General features: G+C 44.1%; 2 protein-coding genes across 3 annotated transcripts in view; one reads left to right on the forward strand and one right to left on the reverse strand.

Moving 5' to 3' along the window:
- Positions 1 to 2,559: 2,559 nt before the first annotated feature.
- Positions 2,560 to 5,101, forward strand: LOC131239608 (ninja-family protein 2-like). Its single transcript, XM_058237387.1, has 2 exons — positions 2,560 to 3,467; positions 4,237 to 5,101. Exons 1-2 carry the CDS (start codon positions 2,639 to 2,641, stop codon positions 4,818 to 4,820), a joined length of 1,413 nt encoding a protein of 470 aa, XP_058093370.1. The 5' UTR covers positions 2,560 to 2,638; the 3' UTR covers positions 4,821 to 5,101.
- A 3,541-nt stretch (positions 5,102 to 8,642) lies between these two features.
- LOC131239609 (nuclear transport factor 2-like) overlaps positions 8,643 to 14,323 on the reverse strand; it is a 31,221-nt gene continuing 25,540 nt past the window's right edge. For both annotated transcript variants that reach the window (XM_058237388.1, XM_058237389.1), the window contains exons 9-10: positions 10,161 to 10,227; positions 8,643 to 9,349 (exon numbers count right to left, since the gene is read on the reverse strand). In XM_058237388.1, coding sequence (XP_058093371.1) covers positions 9,054 to 9,349; positions 10,161 to 10,227 — 363 coding nt within the window. In that variant the 3' untranslated portion in view covers positions 8,643 to 9,053. The remainder of the gene's footprint in view (positions 9,350 to 10,160; positions 10,228 to 14,323) is intronic.

The raw sequence follows: 14,323 nt of genomic DNA on the forward strand, positions 1-14,323 counted from the left end.
GTGATGTATCTGTACATCCAAACCGTCAATCCCTTTTCTCATATTATTTTAAGGCATAAACATAAAAATGAGGCAGATCCAATGATCAAGTGGAGCACACCAAATAATAAGCTCCTTACATTAAAATGCACGGAGCATTAAAGGTCAGTTGCATTAAATGTAAGAGTCATCTGTGGTGTGGTTCATTTGATCGTTGGATCTGCCTCATTTTTGTTTTTATGTCTTAAAATAATCTAAGAAAAGGAATAGACGGTTTGGATGTACAGATACATTACAGTGGGCCCACCTACAGACCTATCGGTTCGGAGCTAGGGTCTGGCTGAGGTAGTACAATCCACGTCCCCCGGGAAGCCGATTGGCTGGTGTACCACACACCAGCTATCGTAGCTGATGTAGGTACTTGTCGTGCGAAGTCGAGCAGTGACGCTCCTCGAGCTCCAAGTGGTATGAACGGTTTAGAGGAGATCAAAGTTACATGGCCCCATAGTAATGTATTTATTATATCTACACCGTTATTTTATTTTTAAAGATTATTTTAGAACATTATCAAAAAAATGAATTATATTCAAAAATCATATAAACCACACCACAAATAGTAGCGGAGATAATAATTTTCACCGTTACAAAATTTACGGGGCTTAACAAAACGTTTATTTTCCCTTCAAAGACTTGAATGAAGGGGAAAAACAAATAACATATTGACAAAACTCTTAAAAAAAGATTCCAATGGTAAAAGTTGGATCGCCTGTTGCTTTTGCGGAGTAGTCCATTGACAGCTAAATCTGTCTTATTCTTCGTCTCAAGACTCAGGAAGATTGAATAGTTTGGACATAATACATACTTCGTGATCAGACTCCACGGAACTTAGTGACGTCAATGCAGCAGCTATCCAGTGGGTTAAGGTACATCAGCCAATCTGCTTCGGATCCCAGAATATACCAAGGTGGGTGGATCCCTGGCTGCAGGTCCCACCTTACGTGACTTACGTCAGGCCGTTCATCTGTTTTGACAGCTCATTTTAGGCTATAATACCAAAAATTAAGCATATCTAAATACCAGGTGATCACACTACAGGAAACAATGGTGATGGACCATTAATAACTTAATGTGGGGCCACAAAATTCAATAGATCAAGCTGATATTTGTGTGGTCTCTTCGTACAGTTCTCTGTAACATTATCAACAGTTTTGATGGTTTTTAATATTGGCTATTCAATCACCACCGTTTGCTGTGGTGTGGTCCACCTGAGATTTGGATCTACTTTATTTTGTTTTATCACGTCCTAAATTAAGTTTTCAAAACGGATGGACGGCGTGGATGCAAGTCACGTACATACAGTGGACCCCCTAGTCAGAGTCTACCCCACCGAAGCTGCGCCACCCCAGGAAAACCACGCTAGGATCCTTTCCTAGTGGGGCCCACAATCACGTAGAATGTGAGCGATTGGTCAATGGACAACTTTTTATGTATATGGATGTTTATGGCCCCACCGCATTCACCGGCTGGGATCGAGCACTTTGGTTGGGGCCCACCACTTCCGCATGGATGGATAAGCAAGTTATCCAAAGCGTAACAGCCACGTGTCGTTGTCCAATAGCCTTCCGGCACCTGGACACGTTGGAGTCATGCAGAAAAAAGCAAAAAACCAACTTGATGCGTCTGAGCTGTCGTACCTCTCTCTTTTCACGCCACGTGGCGCCTTCGAAAAGCACCTTCCATCTCCAGCTCCAACACGTGATGCCAAAGCAGGAACCGGGCCCACCTTGCATTAAATCCGGACACGTGCCATTTCGAAGCATTGATACGTGGCGAGCAGCCTCCTCGAGATTCCGTAAAGCCAGGCTCGGTGGGATCTGAAACCCGACAGAAGCCAGAAGGACACGTGTCCAGATCCCATCCGCTACGGGCCAGGCCGCAGGAGGAACAGCTATACATGCCTCCATATCTCGACACGTGTCCCTCAACGCCCTGTCATTCGGTCACGCCACGTTGCAGCCCGCGGTACATGCAGGCGGTCGTCGGGGTTAAAACGCTTCCCGCTAATTTTAGCAGCGCTTTCCGTATCCGTTTCGCACAAATCGCGATGGACGTCTCTTTTAATATTCATCCCTTAGTGGGGCCCACTTAATTAACTTTAAAAAATGATCAAACCGTCCATATTAGTCTCTATGTATTTATTTAGTTTCATATGTAAATAAATACATAAAATTCTATTCATACTTGTCAATTTGAATTCCACGAAATGGACAGTTTATATATTTTTATCAGTTTAATTTCAGAGTAAGATTATCTGAGATCATTTTTATAGGAAATAGAAGGTTGTGATTATTCTTTATGTTTTCCAAAACGTATCCGTTGAGAGATGTACATTACAACTATCTCCATCGCGATGAACACAAAACGACCTCATTCGCCATGACAGGCTGACCCTAAACAGCGCTCCCGCGGAACACGCCAAATCCTCTTACGTGTCAACCTGCCGTCCATCTCTACCTGTCCTTGTGCCACGTGGCATCCGTCCCTGCATCTAGAACTCGTATATGAAATCTCCACGCACCTGCAAAACTCCTTGAAGAGATTTTGAGATTTTCGAAAGCGAGATGCTGGAGCTTTAGGGATCCGAATCAAACGATCAGCAATGGCGCAAACCTCGAATCTTGATCTTGATGAAGAAGAGGTGGAGCTCAGCCTCGGTCTCTCGCTCGGTAGAAGCTTCCGGAAGCCGCCCGCCACCGCAACGTCATCGTCCACCGTCGATCTAAAAGGATTGGACGGCAGAGATGAACCGGACCCGAACTCGCTGGACCCGCAGAAGAAGCGAGAGCTCCACGCGCTCCGGAGGCAGGAGGCGCGGAAGAAGAGAGAACAGAAGAAGAACGGGCATTGGAATGGCAATGGCGTTTCTGTAAATAGGTCGGATTTGGTGGCTGATAAGATGTTGCTGGAGACGCAGAGGTTTGAAGCTAGGGTTAGGGATCGGACGGTGAAGGAGAACGAAGGGTCGAGATCGGAGCGGCGGCCCGTGGGAGATCAGAATGTAGGCCTTACCTTAACACCAAATCCTAACCCTAACCCTAATTTTCGAGGGTATCATCCTAATGGATTTACGGTTTTGCCACCGCCACCGCCACCGCCAACGGCGGCGATGCAGTATCCGTTTCATCCAATGCCGTATGTGCCTTTTGGGAATGGGTTTCATTACCCTTACATGGTGCCGTACTGGAGCCCGGCTACGGCAGCGGTGCCTCCTCAGCCGTCGGATTCTGCAGCTAGGGCTGATGGGCCGAGGCCGGACGGGTGTCGGGCTTTCAGGCCTTTCCAGCAGTCCGATCTTGATGCGAGCGGCGCGGAACGGGTTGCGGGTAGTGATTCAGGGCAGAATGGGAGTAAAGGAGGTGGGCCATCGAGCGGATCAACGGGCAGCAGCTCCTCTGCTGTCTCTGATAATCAGAGCGAGTTTTTGAGAGGTATGTGTTTCTTTCTCTGAGTCATTGAAATTCTGTGAGAAATCTTGATCAGGGTCTGATTTCTATACAGGTGAGGCATGTGGTTTGATGATCTAGACCGTTGGTTTCATGAGTCCCACCTTAGATTGGTAATGCCCCCAAGAAGTTCCTGATTGGAAGATCCTAGATGGGTTAGGATCTTCCAATCAAAGAGATTATTAGGTCCATCAGATCGACAGTCTGGAACAGAGGACCATGGACCCTCTAAGGTTGCATGATCCAACCGTCCAATGCATCCATCTTTCTTCCTGATGAAAGAGTGATGAGATCCAATGGCTGTGAAGAAATGCTGGCGTGACTTAAATTCCAGCATTGGGGCAATATCACATTGTCTTTACAAGATCTAAGCTTCATAACTACAGGATTGGGGCCCACCCATTGCTGATCCAAACTGTTTCATTTGGTGGGGCCCGCCATAGATGAATGGCCCATATGCAAGGGAAGAATATACACCAACCACATGGAAGGAATTGTTCAATTGGGGGTTGTTGTAGGCCACTGTCCATCCATAGTAAACTGTCTTAAGATGAAGATAAACGGCCTGAAATCAACAGAAGGTGGGCCATGGCCATGGAGTGTCCATCATAAGGATGCCTCTGTTTCTGGCCAAGGGCTGTTACCATTACACCTGTAGATGATTAACCAACCCATTGCAATTCAAAATTTCAATTGATGCAAGTAACCATTCTTCAATGAAATGGCTGTAATCAACTATCATCCCCTGTTACAGGCGGGAGCAGCAGCGACACTAGAAGCCACTCAAGTCGGCTGCGGCCACCGGTTGAGCAATCTCAGCCACGGGTTCTGCTCGCACGGAATCCACAACGTCAATCCGAGCAATGTGCTTCGACCCATCTGATGGAATTAGCCCAAAATGCAGAGGAGGCCATAGACAAACCAGTGTTGAACACCATTGCCACGCAATCCGGTTGGAGCAAGCCTGAGGAATTGGCCACACCCATCTCAAACACCTTGAGATCAGTCACAGCTGAGCCCATCTCAACTACCAAGAGCCCACCTAAGAGCCCTCTCCTACCCATACCAATGGCGGGACACGACTGCGATGACGACAAGAAACCAGGCCCGCCCTTGCCATCGCTACCGCACATGCCGTGCGTTTCCACCACTGGCAACGGCCCGAATGGGAAAACCATAACTGGGTTTTTATACAGGTATACGAAGACAGAGGTGAGCATTGTCTGCGTGTGCCATGGAAGCTCGTTCTCACCCGCGGAGTTCGTGAAGCACGCCGGAGGCACCGATATCTCACAACCATTGAAGCATATCGTCGTCGTGCCATCCGCCTTTGGATGAACGATGGGCAGTCGCAGGCCCCCATGGGTACCATCCTTCATCATCTGTCTTTGAATTTTGCCTTCTTCCTTTTGGGATAGTTTTCTCAGAGTTTGCATAGAGATGTTGGTTAGGCATTAGATCATCTTTAACAATATGTATACTAAAAAAAAAAAAAAAAAAGAAAGAAAGAAAAATCCTTACATGAACTCCTTGGCAAAAGTGGCTGGAGGAGTTTTTTTTTTTTTTTTCTCGTCTTTTGTTTCTCATTTACATCAATGAAGGGTAGATGTTCAGATCAATCTTTGTTATGTCTGATGAATTCTATTGGTGGGTGGCCCACTGTGTATGATGACAGAAGAAAATGAGGAATTTTGGCCCATTAAACAATTTCAATTTTTCATGTCCCACTTGGGGGGTCTGGATGTATTGGCTAGTTTTGGTTTTGGGATTTTGGGCTAGAGGTCCATGGGCGTGGTCTGGTCTATGATTGTTTATCCAGGAGCATTAGGCAGGATGTGATTTTGGGATTATGGGCTAGAGAAATGCCCCAGTGCATTCTAAGTTACAGTGGGACACTTAAAAAAGTCCAATCAATTGTCCTAGGCTGTTGATTGGGTATCTTATGAGCTACCATGAGAACATGACACTGATTTCACAAATCATTTGATCATTGGCCATAAACTTGGACGGTCAAGATCATTTATTTAAAAAAAAAAAAAAGTTTAATAAAAACATTGATAATGGATTTTGCATACGACTACAAAGAATCACTTGTGTCATGCAATCGCAACCAAACCATAAAGGATGGATGGATTAGATCATCTGATGGGTCTGATTTCAGATGGACGAGCTTTTATCGTTTATTAATACAAGGTTTCCAATCTAACCAGTTTTGGACAGTCCACAATTTACGGTACACCCAGGACCTTAAACCAGCAATAGACTTCCAATCTCTCAGATGACTCGGATTGCGTGGTAAACCCAACACCATTGGTCTACGTAGTATAAGGACTCTGTGGGGCCCACCGTGATGTGTGTGTTTTTCATTCGTTCCACTAGCTCATTTTAGGTAATTGAAGTATATACAAATCACAAGTGGACCACACCACAGGAAACAGTGGGGATTGAAAGCGCCTACTGATGAAAATTTGAGGGCTATGGAAGTTTTGAATCAAGCTGATATTTGAGGTTTCCCTTCAGATTTGTGTGACCTTCGGAATAGGTTGGATGACTAATAAATATCACTGTGGGCCCTTGGAAGGTTTCAACGGCGGATGTTATTGTCCTCACTATTTCTTGTGGTGTGGTCCACTTAAGCTTTGGATGTGCTTCAATTTTGGGCCCCTTGGTGAAGCTGGCAAAACGGATGGACGGAATGGTTAAAATACATACATACATCATGGTGGACCCCACAGAGTCCTTGACACCACACAATCTGCGTCCCATCCAATTTGTCCAGTAGGTGGGCCCAATCACCGAGATTATCCAGTGCAAAAATCAGCCACATCCACTCACCGAATGGACCGAGCTTGTATTTTTGCTCATTTAGCAATGGCCAAACATTTTTCTCTATGGTGTGGCCCACCCAAAGAGCGGTTGGGGTTGAACTTTGTACAAGGCAATACTCATGGTGGGATCTAGCAGAAATAAGGCGTGGATTGTTCACTCTTTCACTTGTCTGGTATTGGTAGACGGATATACTTGTATTTTCAGATGGGACCCACCCACCAGAGGGATAGCGTGGAGTGTGCGCATCCACCTGTCAATTGTCATATATTGGATATTAGATTACATTGGACGGTGGACGGCAGGTCAAAACATCTAGTAGTGGTCAATAAAGGCTAGTACGGACTTGACTTTGCTTGCGTCTGAGAGTGCTGCTGCTGTTTCCAAAAGTATTGCTAGCCGTTGAATAATGTCACCCATGATCGAACCGATGATGGTCATTAAGAAACATCCAACGGCCGAGGCAGCACCACTGCGCATTCAGGTTTCCATGATGTGGGATGGAAATCCTTGATCAATCATATTAGAGAGTTGATCATGATCGACCATTGGATAGGACTGAAATGTATTGTATATACCCAGAATATTAACCTGATCAGGTGATCTCAATCATTCAAACTGTAGGCCCCACCATGAAGATCACCTGCCAAAAAAAATTTTTGGCCATTCAACTCATCAGGTGAGCTACGTCGTGGGAATCAATGGAAACCGTCGGTCTTGACTCAACATACAGAAGTGGCCCATCTGTTGAGCAGATCACCCTTGTAAGAAGGGCGATCTTCATGGTGGGCCCCACATGGTACTGAATTCCACGAGTGGAATGTTGGCAGTAAAAACTGGTGCCTACATGCGATCAGTTTGCGGGTCCCAACCATTTGGACATCTAAATGCAAATAACCAATTTGTAAGTACATGCGTATGAACATTATTTCATGGGCTGGGCAGAGTATTAAACAGACCGGACCTGGGTATGAACTGGTCTGGCCAAGGTACTCTCTTTCAAGCCTGATTTTATGGAATAGTGCCCGAGAAGAGGTGCCACGTTTTATGTACATGGTGTAAAGTCAAGCATTGTGGGACCCCCTGTATATGTATGACCCATTCATCAAATGCAACCTATCATGGCAATCAGATAGAACCGACAATCCGGACGATCTAATCATTAAGTAATAGAATTGTAGGGCCCACCTGTATATGTATGACGCATTCATCAAATGCAACCTGCCGTGGTTATCAGATAGAACCGATGATCTGGACGATCTAATCATAAGGTGGGCCACACCATAAAAAGCGATGTAACCCACCTAAAATATTCAAAATAAAATGTAATCATGGTGGAGTACATATTTTTAATTGTCTGATAATCATGGTAGAGTGCATATGTTGGATGGGCTGGATGTCATATACACGCCAGGTGGGCCTCTTAATTCTCTACTTTTATCACATTTTAAACAAAAAGAATGGTTTGTTGGTAGTTTCTCCTCAAATGATAGCACGCGCCGCACGTGCAGCAATAAACAAAACACCAGCACCAACTGCTTTCGGCTCCGTGTTAGTGGGCCCATTGAGTCAGAAATCCAATTACATGGTCAACCAAGAATAGAAAAATGCCAAAAATCTCCTAGAGCATATGCACACTGCAGCGTCTACTGTGTTAACCGTCCGGATACCGATTCATGGGCCCCACAATTACAAAATGGGTGCATGATTAGGGCATACTCTTACACTCAAGGATAAGGAAGCACGTCACTAAAAATGGGTGGGTATATGTACTCAAAAACCTAAAGCTGAAATTGTGCTTTGTTCAGTGATCCAGCCTGCTTATCTGTTGGGCCCTGCCATGGATGGACTATGCCACTAAATCCCCGGCTGGACGATCCCCATTTCGGTTGCTTGTAGACCTCTGATGGTGTGCCTTTTTCTGTGTACTTTTGGTCCACGAACTGAAAAGGTTACTGTTCATATCTTGAAGATTTTCTGCTGGTGTAGCACAGAGACCATTGGCCTGGAGGACTGAAACCATGGGCCCCACTTGTACAGACTGAAAACCTGTGCACACTGCCTCTCCTCCTATTTAATTTCTCAGATAAAACACATTCATCTAATATTGCAAATGACCCATATCCGACCATTCGAGAAGCCAAAAAGGAATGGGTTGAGTATGACGACACTCTCTCCTTGACTTTGCAGCCATGGCCCACCAGATCAACAGCACCAATCACCAAATGCTTGCCACATGCACCGTGAGGAACGGTACTGCATAGAAGTTTCTTTCAGCGGACCAAAAAAAAACAAACAAACAAACAAACAAACACACAAACACCAAGATTACAAAGAGAAACAAACCATTGCCATGTTTTCAACAGTCATTACCTTGGAGAAAAAGGTAATAGAACAGCAAAACACTCAAATGATCCAAATATGAAAAAAGAAATGAAGGAAAGGTGTTTGCCTAACCCCAAAATTATGAAAGGCAATAAACCATGGAGAAATTTCCCTGGACCACAAATGGCATAGTATACTGCACAACACAAACTAGCACCATCCGTGTTCTAACTATCGCAGCCACCTACCTACACCGGAAAAGGAAAAAAAAAAACAAGATCAAAAGAGAAGAATCTTTAAGACTCTGAATCCCCACACGGCTCCGCCGCCCGAGCACTCGAAAAATAGACCTCCGGAAGAAAAAAAGAACCAAAATGGATTTCAATGGTCTGCCACGCCGCCTCCCATATCTGATGGCTTTCAAGCGGGAGCAGACACCCGTGGTGCAACGGTCTTGGCTGCGGCGTTAATGGTCAATCCACCAGCGGGATTCACGCGACCACCGTTACTCCCCATATGATCAACCCTCTGATACCCTCCGTCGCCTCCGCGACCAGGTCCCCCCCTGCCAGTGCCCCTGTTGACATAATCGGCCCTGTTATTGAAATCCCCCCTGCTATAACTCCTTGAACCTACATAGTTCCCGCGTCCTCTCATCCCCTCGTTCCTAAAGCCGCCACTCCCCCTCCCTGCTGGAAACCGTCCTCTGCTGTTTACTGCAGAAATCAAATGTTCATTGTATCAAACGCAGAGAAAACAGAAGAAAGAAGAAGATTGCTGCCCATCTACTGAGGCAAATAAGTGTTCTACTCAAATTAAGAAGTGCAACTGCAAAAGCATGAGTTCACTTGACAGGGAATTTGCAGCCAACACTTGTAATGTGACACGTATGTGTGAGATCTGTGCCACTCATCAGGCAGGCCCCGCAGTGTTATACCCTGGCTAAGAATCAGGCTGATCTACTCATCTAGTAGGCCAGACATGAATGTTGAATCTGGACCATCGATAAATTCCCTACTAATCATCTATTACCATTGAACATGCGTAACCTTACATGATAATGGATCCCTGATTTTTGGGTCACTGCATCTACAAGGAGGGATGCACCTGATGAGTAGATTAGACCTCACACTCCTGTGTTACAGTTTGGTACACGTGAGATGCAAGTGCACTCGTGTGGAACTTATTAACAAGGCTCCCCAAATTGCATTTATGGGATCTCCACGCAAATGTGTTTTACATTCAACAGAACTTCATTAGGATGTATTTTGAGGGGGGGTTCCAATAACAGCTTGAGATGGGTTTTTAGTCAGAATCCATGCTCTGAAATATAGGAATCACTTATTCGGTGTGTGTGTGTGCGCGCACGTGCGCATGTGGGCAGGCGGGCGGACGCCATGTCATTTAAGAGAGGATACCAATATTTTTTTACTATCAGAAAAGCCAGGAAACTTGGGTCTTATATGGTAATGAAACACAAACCACAAATCATATTTCAAAATGAATGGGATATCTCGTGCCACTCACCTCGGGAACCAGAAGCCCGCTTCTCCTCAACAAAAGCTTGCCGACCACCAATTGTAATGGGCGATGCCTGAAAATAAGCATCCAAATTCACGTGTGAATCACCAGCAAATATCAAAAGGGAATTCCCCAAGAGGCATTTTCTGAAACATGACAAATTCATAAATGAAAACAAAAAAGAAAAAGACCCCAGCTTTCTTCTTGTTCATGTCAAAACTTTCAGAACATAACCAACACCTGAATATTCCTTGCTTTTTGAAACATGCAGTCAAGCTTGCCTGTAACCGAGTTGACTCAGTTTCTCTAGACAATAAAGTTATAAACCAAGCAAACCACTTGAAATAAGTATATTTTCTTGATGACTAGTAACTGAGTCAAATACGGTTTTGAGCCACTCAGTACATGACTGTCTTAGACCCAGGTAAACTTCACTCTGAAAGAGAGTTTTAATTCCTGGTTGTGAACTCTACTTTCAAGTTCATCATTGTGCTTGCTAATTGAAATACAAAACAATATTACTCCCACAAACATAATGGTAGTGAAACACAAGACCAATGAACAAACATGAAAGGTCAGACTCCAAAAATACATGAACTCCATGCCATACTAGATGTGACACAACAAAAATAGCCTCAACCATGTAATTGCTCGAATCCTCAAAATGGGTGTTGCCTTACCCACAGGATACAAATTCCTCCATCACATTAGCCTCCCAACTAGAATGTGGAAGTACCCTTCAAGTGATGCAAACAACATAAGAAAACAGCTACCCTGTTAGATAACTGTTATTGGACCCCGACAAATGTGATGTGTATTTAGTTTGCGCTTCTATTCTGCAAGTTTCATCTTACATTTCTCCTGCAAAACTTGAATTGGAGTACTGATTCAATATATTTTGAATCCTAAGATTCAATGGAAAGCTATGGATAGATGTAACGTCCCGTAGCGTCACTGTCAAAAGACCGTACTGGCCCAATTGAATACCCTGTTTAGCCTAGAGTTGGCGAATTAAGGGCAATTAGGACAGAATAACTGTTTCCACTAATTGTGAATAGGTCGCGCTATGAACTTATCTAAGCTGAACAATAATCGTCGAGCATGAGAAATCTCGTGGCTTAACTTGTTCCAAAAATGCCCAAACTAACCGAATTAGCTCTAGACTGCTCATTCGTGGTCCGCTAAATCTGAGACTATAGAAAGACATTCATTTCGTCTGGCTTGATGTCCATTGCAGACATTAAGCCAAGATCACGTCTAGAATCGTTCAACTTGGGCTCGCAAGCCGAGTGCATGAGTTGTGCGAATGCCCTTAGAAAATATTATAAACTTGAGTTAAATGCCCCCCTCCACTCTTTGCCAAAGTTGTGGCTTTCAGACTGTTAGATCACGATCGAATTTAGGACAATAACTTAGGTTAATATCCGACACATTTGTATAGTCGTGACCCCGATCAACAATTAGTAGCCGTCAAATAGACTTAGGGTCCTACCCGTTGATCAGTGAGTCCGAATGTTTGGGCAATCATATCCATATGAAGGTCACCACTAGGGGCACCTATCTCATGCTGTAGATCAAGCCGTGCACCTCCCTATGGATCCCGATAGTTGGAAACAACCTCCCATAGGGTTAGTACACCAAAGCCCTGGCCCTTGAGTTCATTTGCACCAAATATGGTGCTATAAAAGGCCCACTTTGGGCAGCCCCTTCACCCCATACGAATTTGAGCCCTATTTTGGAGAGAAAGAGGAGTGAGTGAGTGAGTGAGAGTGAATGTTGTGGAGGTTTGGTGGTCCCTCTTGCCCTTCTCTCCTTTAATCGAAACCCTAGCCGCTACCGGATCTTCCGTTGAGTTCCTTTCGTCGATGATCGGAAGTAAGAAATGGATCATACTTCCTGATCTAAGTCCTTCTAGGTTTAATTGCATGTATCTCACAATAGTCTTGTTGTTTCCATAGGAATCAGTGATTTTCCTTGGAACTCTAACCCTATAAGTGTGTTAAGTCGAGCAAAACCATTTTAAGGTGCGGACTATTCTCCTAGGCTTCCTTTTATCAACCCTAGAGCTTGATGGACCATAATTCTTAATTAATTGTTGAAATTCATAGATAATTATGCCTTAAATGCTTTATTATTATAACCCTAATGTTGATGCGGTTAGTAGTTAACATGTTTGATAAAATGCTTGAACAATATCAAAATACTTTTGTTAGAGCTTTGTTATAGCATTAGATAACTATGGTTGATACTTGTTGGCTTGCATTGACATACATTGGACTGCATTATTCGTATATTGGTACTATTGTTATACCCTAGTGGGGTATAGTTGTGATATTCGGTACCGGCGGGTTTTGTGTGGATGCAGATTGTGTTGTGCTGATTTGTATTGGCATCGGTTGATTTATTTGTTCGTGTTAGTAAATTGTTGTATGATTATTGGCGTATAATAGATAAATTAAATTGTCATTGTGTTGGATAGAGCCTTGCTAAGCACTCGAGTACGGGATAGTCGTTGTGGGTTGGCTATTTCGGACTTACACGGACAACTAGCAGTAGTTGGAACTACATAAGACGCTTTGCGCCCAATGCTAGTTTCGTCCGGGGTTCTCCATACTCAATCAGATCAGTCTAATGCCTGGCTCGATCATTCGTATATTTGGTAATATTGTGACACTCTTAAAGAATTTGGGATAGCACCGTTACTAGTGAATGAGGTACATTCATAACCATTAGTGCATTATGATCCGACAAGACTTGAGGGCCGGGCATGGTGATATGGGACACCGTGTCCGAGTTGTTGACCTACGTTGGGGTGACGTGCCCGTCACATTGATAAAACATTAGGTGACGAGCTTCCTCGTAATGACCACTGAGCACTGATGAAGGCCGCAAGCCTAACATGTTGTTGATAGCTTTCGTGCCGTGCCTGTGTCACATTTGTACTTGGGTGACGACTCTTACATTATTTGTAATTGTCCTTGGGCGATAAGCCATTGGGTGACGAACCCTAAATGGGATCAATGGATACTGGTGAGAAGTTGCCTTGTGCCGCAACAAGCCACGTGATCTAGGTAAAGACCCACGATACAATGGCAGTATCCTAGCTTCGCCAAACTGCTATTCGAACTTGGAATAATAATTATTTGGCTAATCATGCATATCATGACATGCACTTGCGGGTTGCGCTGTAAGAAAATCATTGCTCTTTTGATCATTGTTGTGGTGGTTGTGTTGTTGAAGTGGAAGTGTTGCAATTGTTGTTGATCTCGGGCCATATATTCGCATATCGTGACATCTATGCACTTAAACAACTAGCCTAGGGAATTGCTTGTTTTGTAATGCTATCATTGCCTATGCCTGATTGTGTTGATAACATATGTTGACTTAGGATAATAGTGCTACTAAGTTGATCACACACTCCCACCATCGACGCAGGTACCTTGGAGGCGGATGCTTGTGAGGACGAGTACACGGACTCCGCAGAGTTGTTCTTGTATTTCCAGTCATCAGGGGAGCAATAGTGGGTCAACATATTTGATCGTCGGAGTTATGTTTTGATGTGTTGGGCAGAGGACTACATACTTTATCTTTCTTCTTTTTTTTGACATTTATATTTAGTCCCCACCTGGGTGGACTGTGAGATGTTGATCTTGTGAATGTATATTTTGGAAAATCACCTTTTATGCACTTTTAGTTGGGTTGATATACATTGTTTAGCTTAGCTCTTATAAATGCTTGGGTACTAATGAACCATACAGATCAATCATGCTTCCACAAAGCAAAAGTGACACCTAGAATATCGGGGATTGAGTTCATGCTCGACCCCTGAAATTTGGGGTGTTACAATAGAGAATGAGCATATCTGACCTGGTTGCGCCATCACCTTCACATTGTTCTTTTGGATCAGAATCATACAGCAACATGAGATGGATACTCTTGTTGGGGTACATCTTCCAGAAAATTTTGGCAAACAATGCCAAACAAGCACCAACTGTGGCATCAATTTCAGCAGCTATGTGACATGCTTAGTTATGATGGCATCTCAAAGAGAAGTTTTGCAGGTGTTATCCTTATGCAAAATGGCAGTCTTTTGTAAACACACTGTAGAAGATTCTGGGTACTGCAGTTGTTAATGGATCTTTGATACAATGGAGTACCAACCTTGATCA

Source organism: Magnolia sinica, chromosome 3 (assembly GCF_029962835.1).
Source record: "Magnolia sinica isolate HGM2019 chromosome 3, MsV1, whole genome shotgun sequence".
Taxonomy (NCBI): Eukaryota; Viridiplantae; Streptophyta; class Magnoliopsida; order Magnoliales; family Magnoliaceae; genus Magnolia; species Magnolia sinica.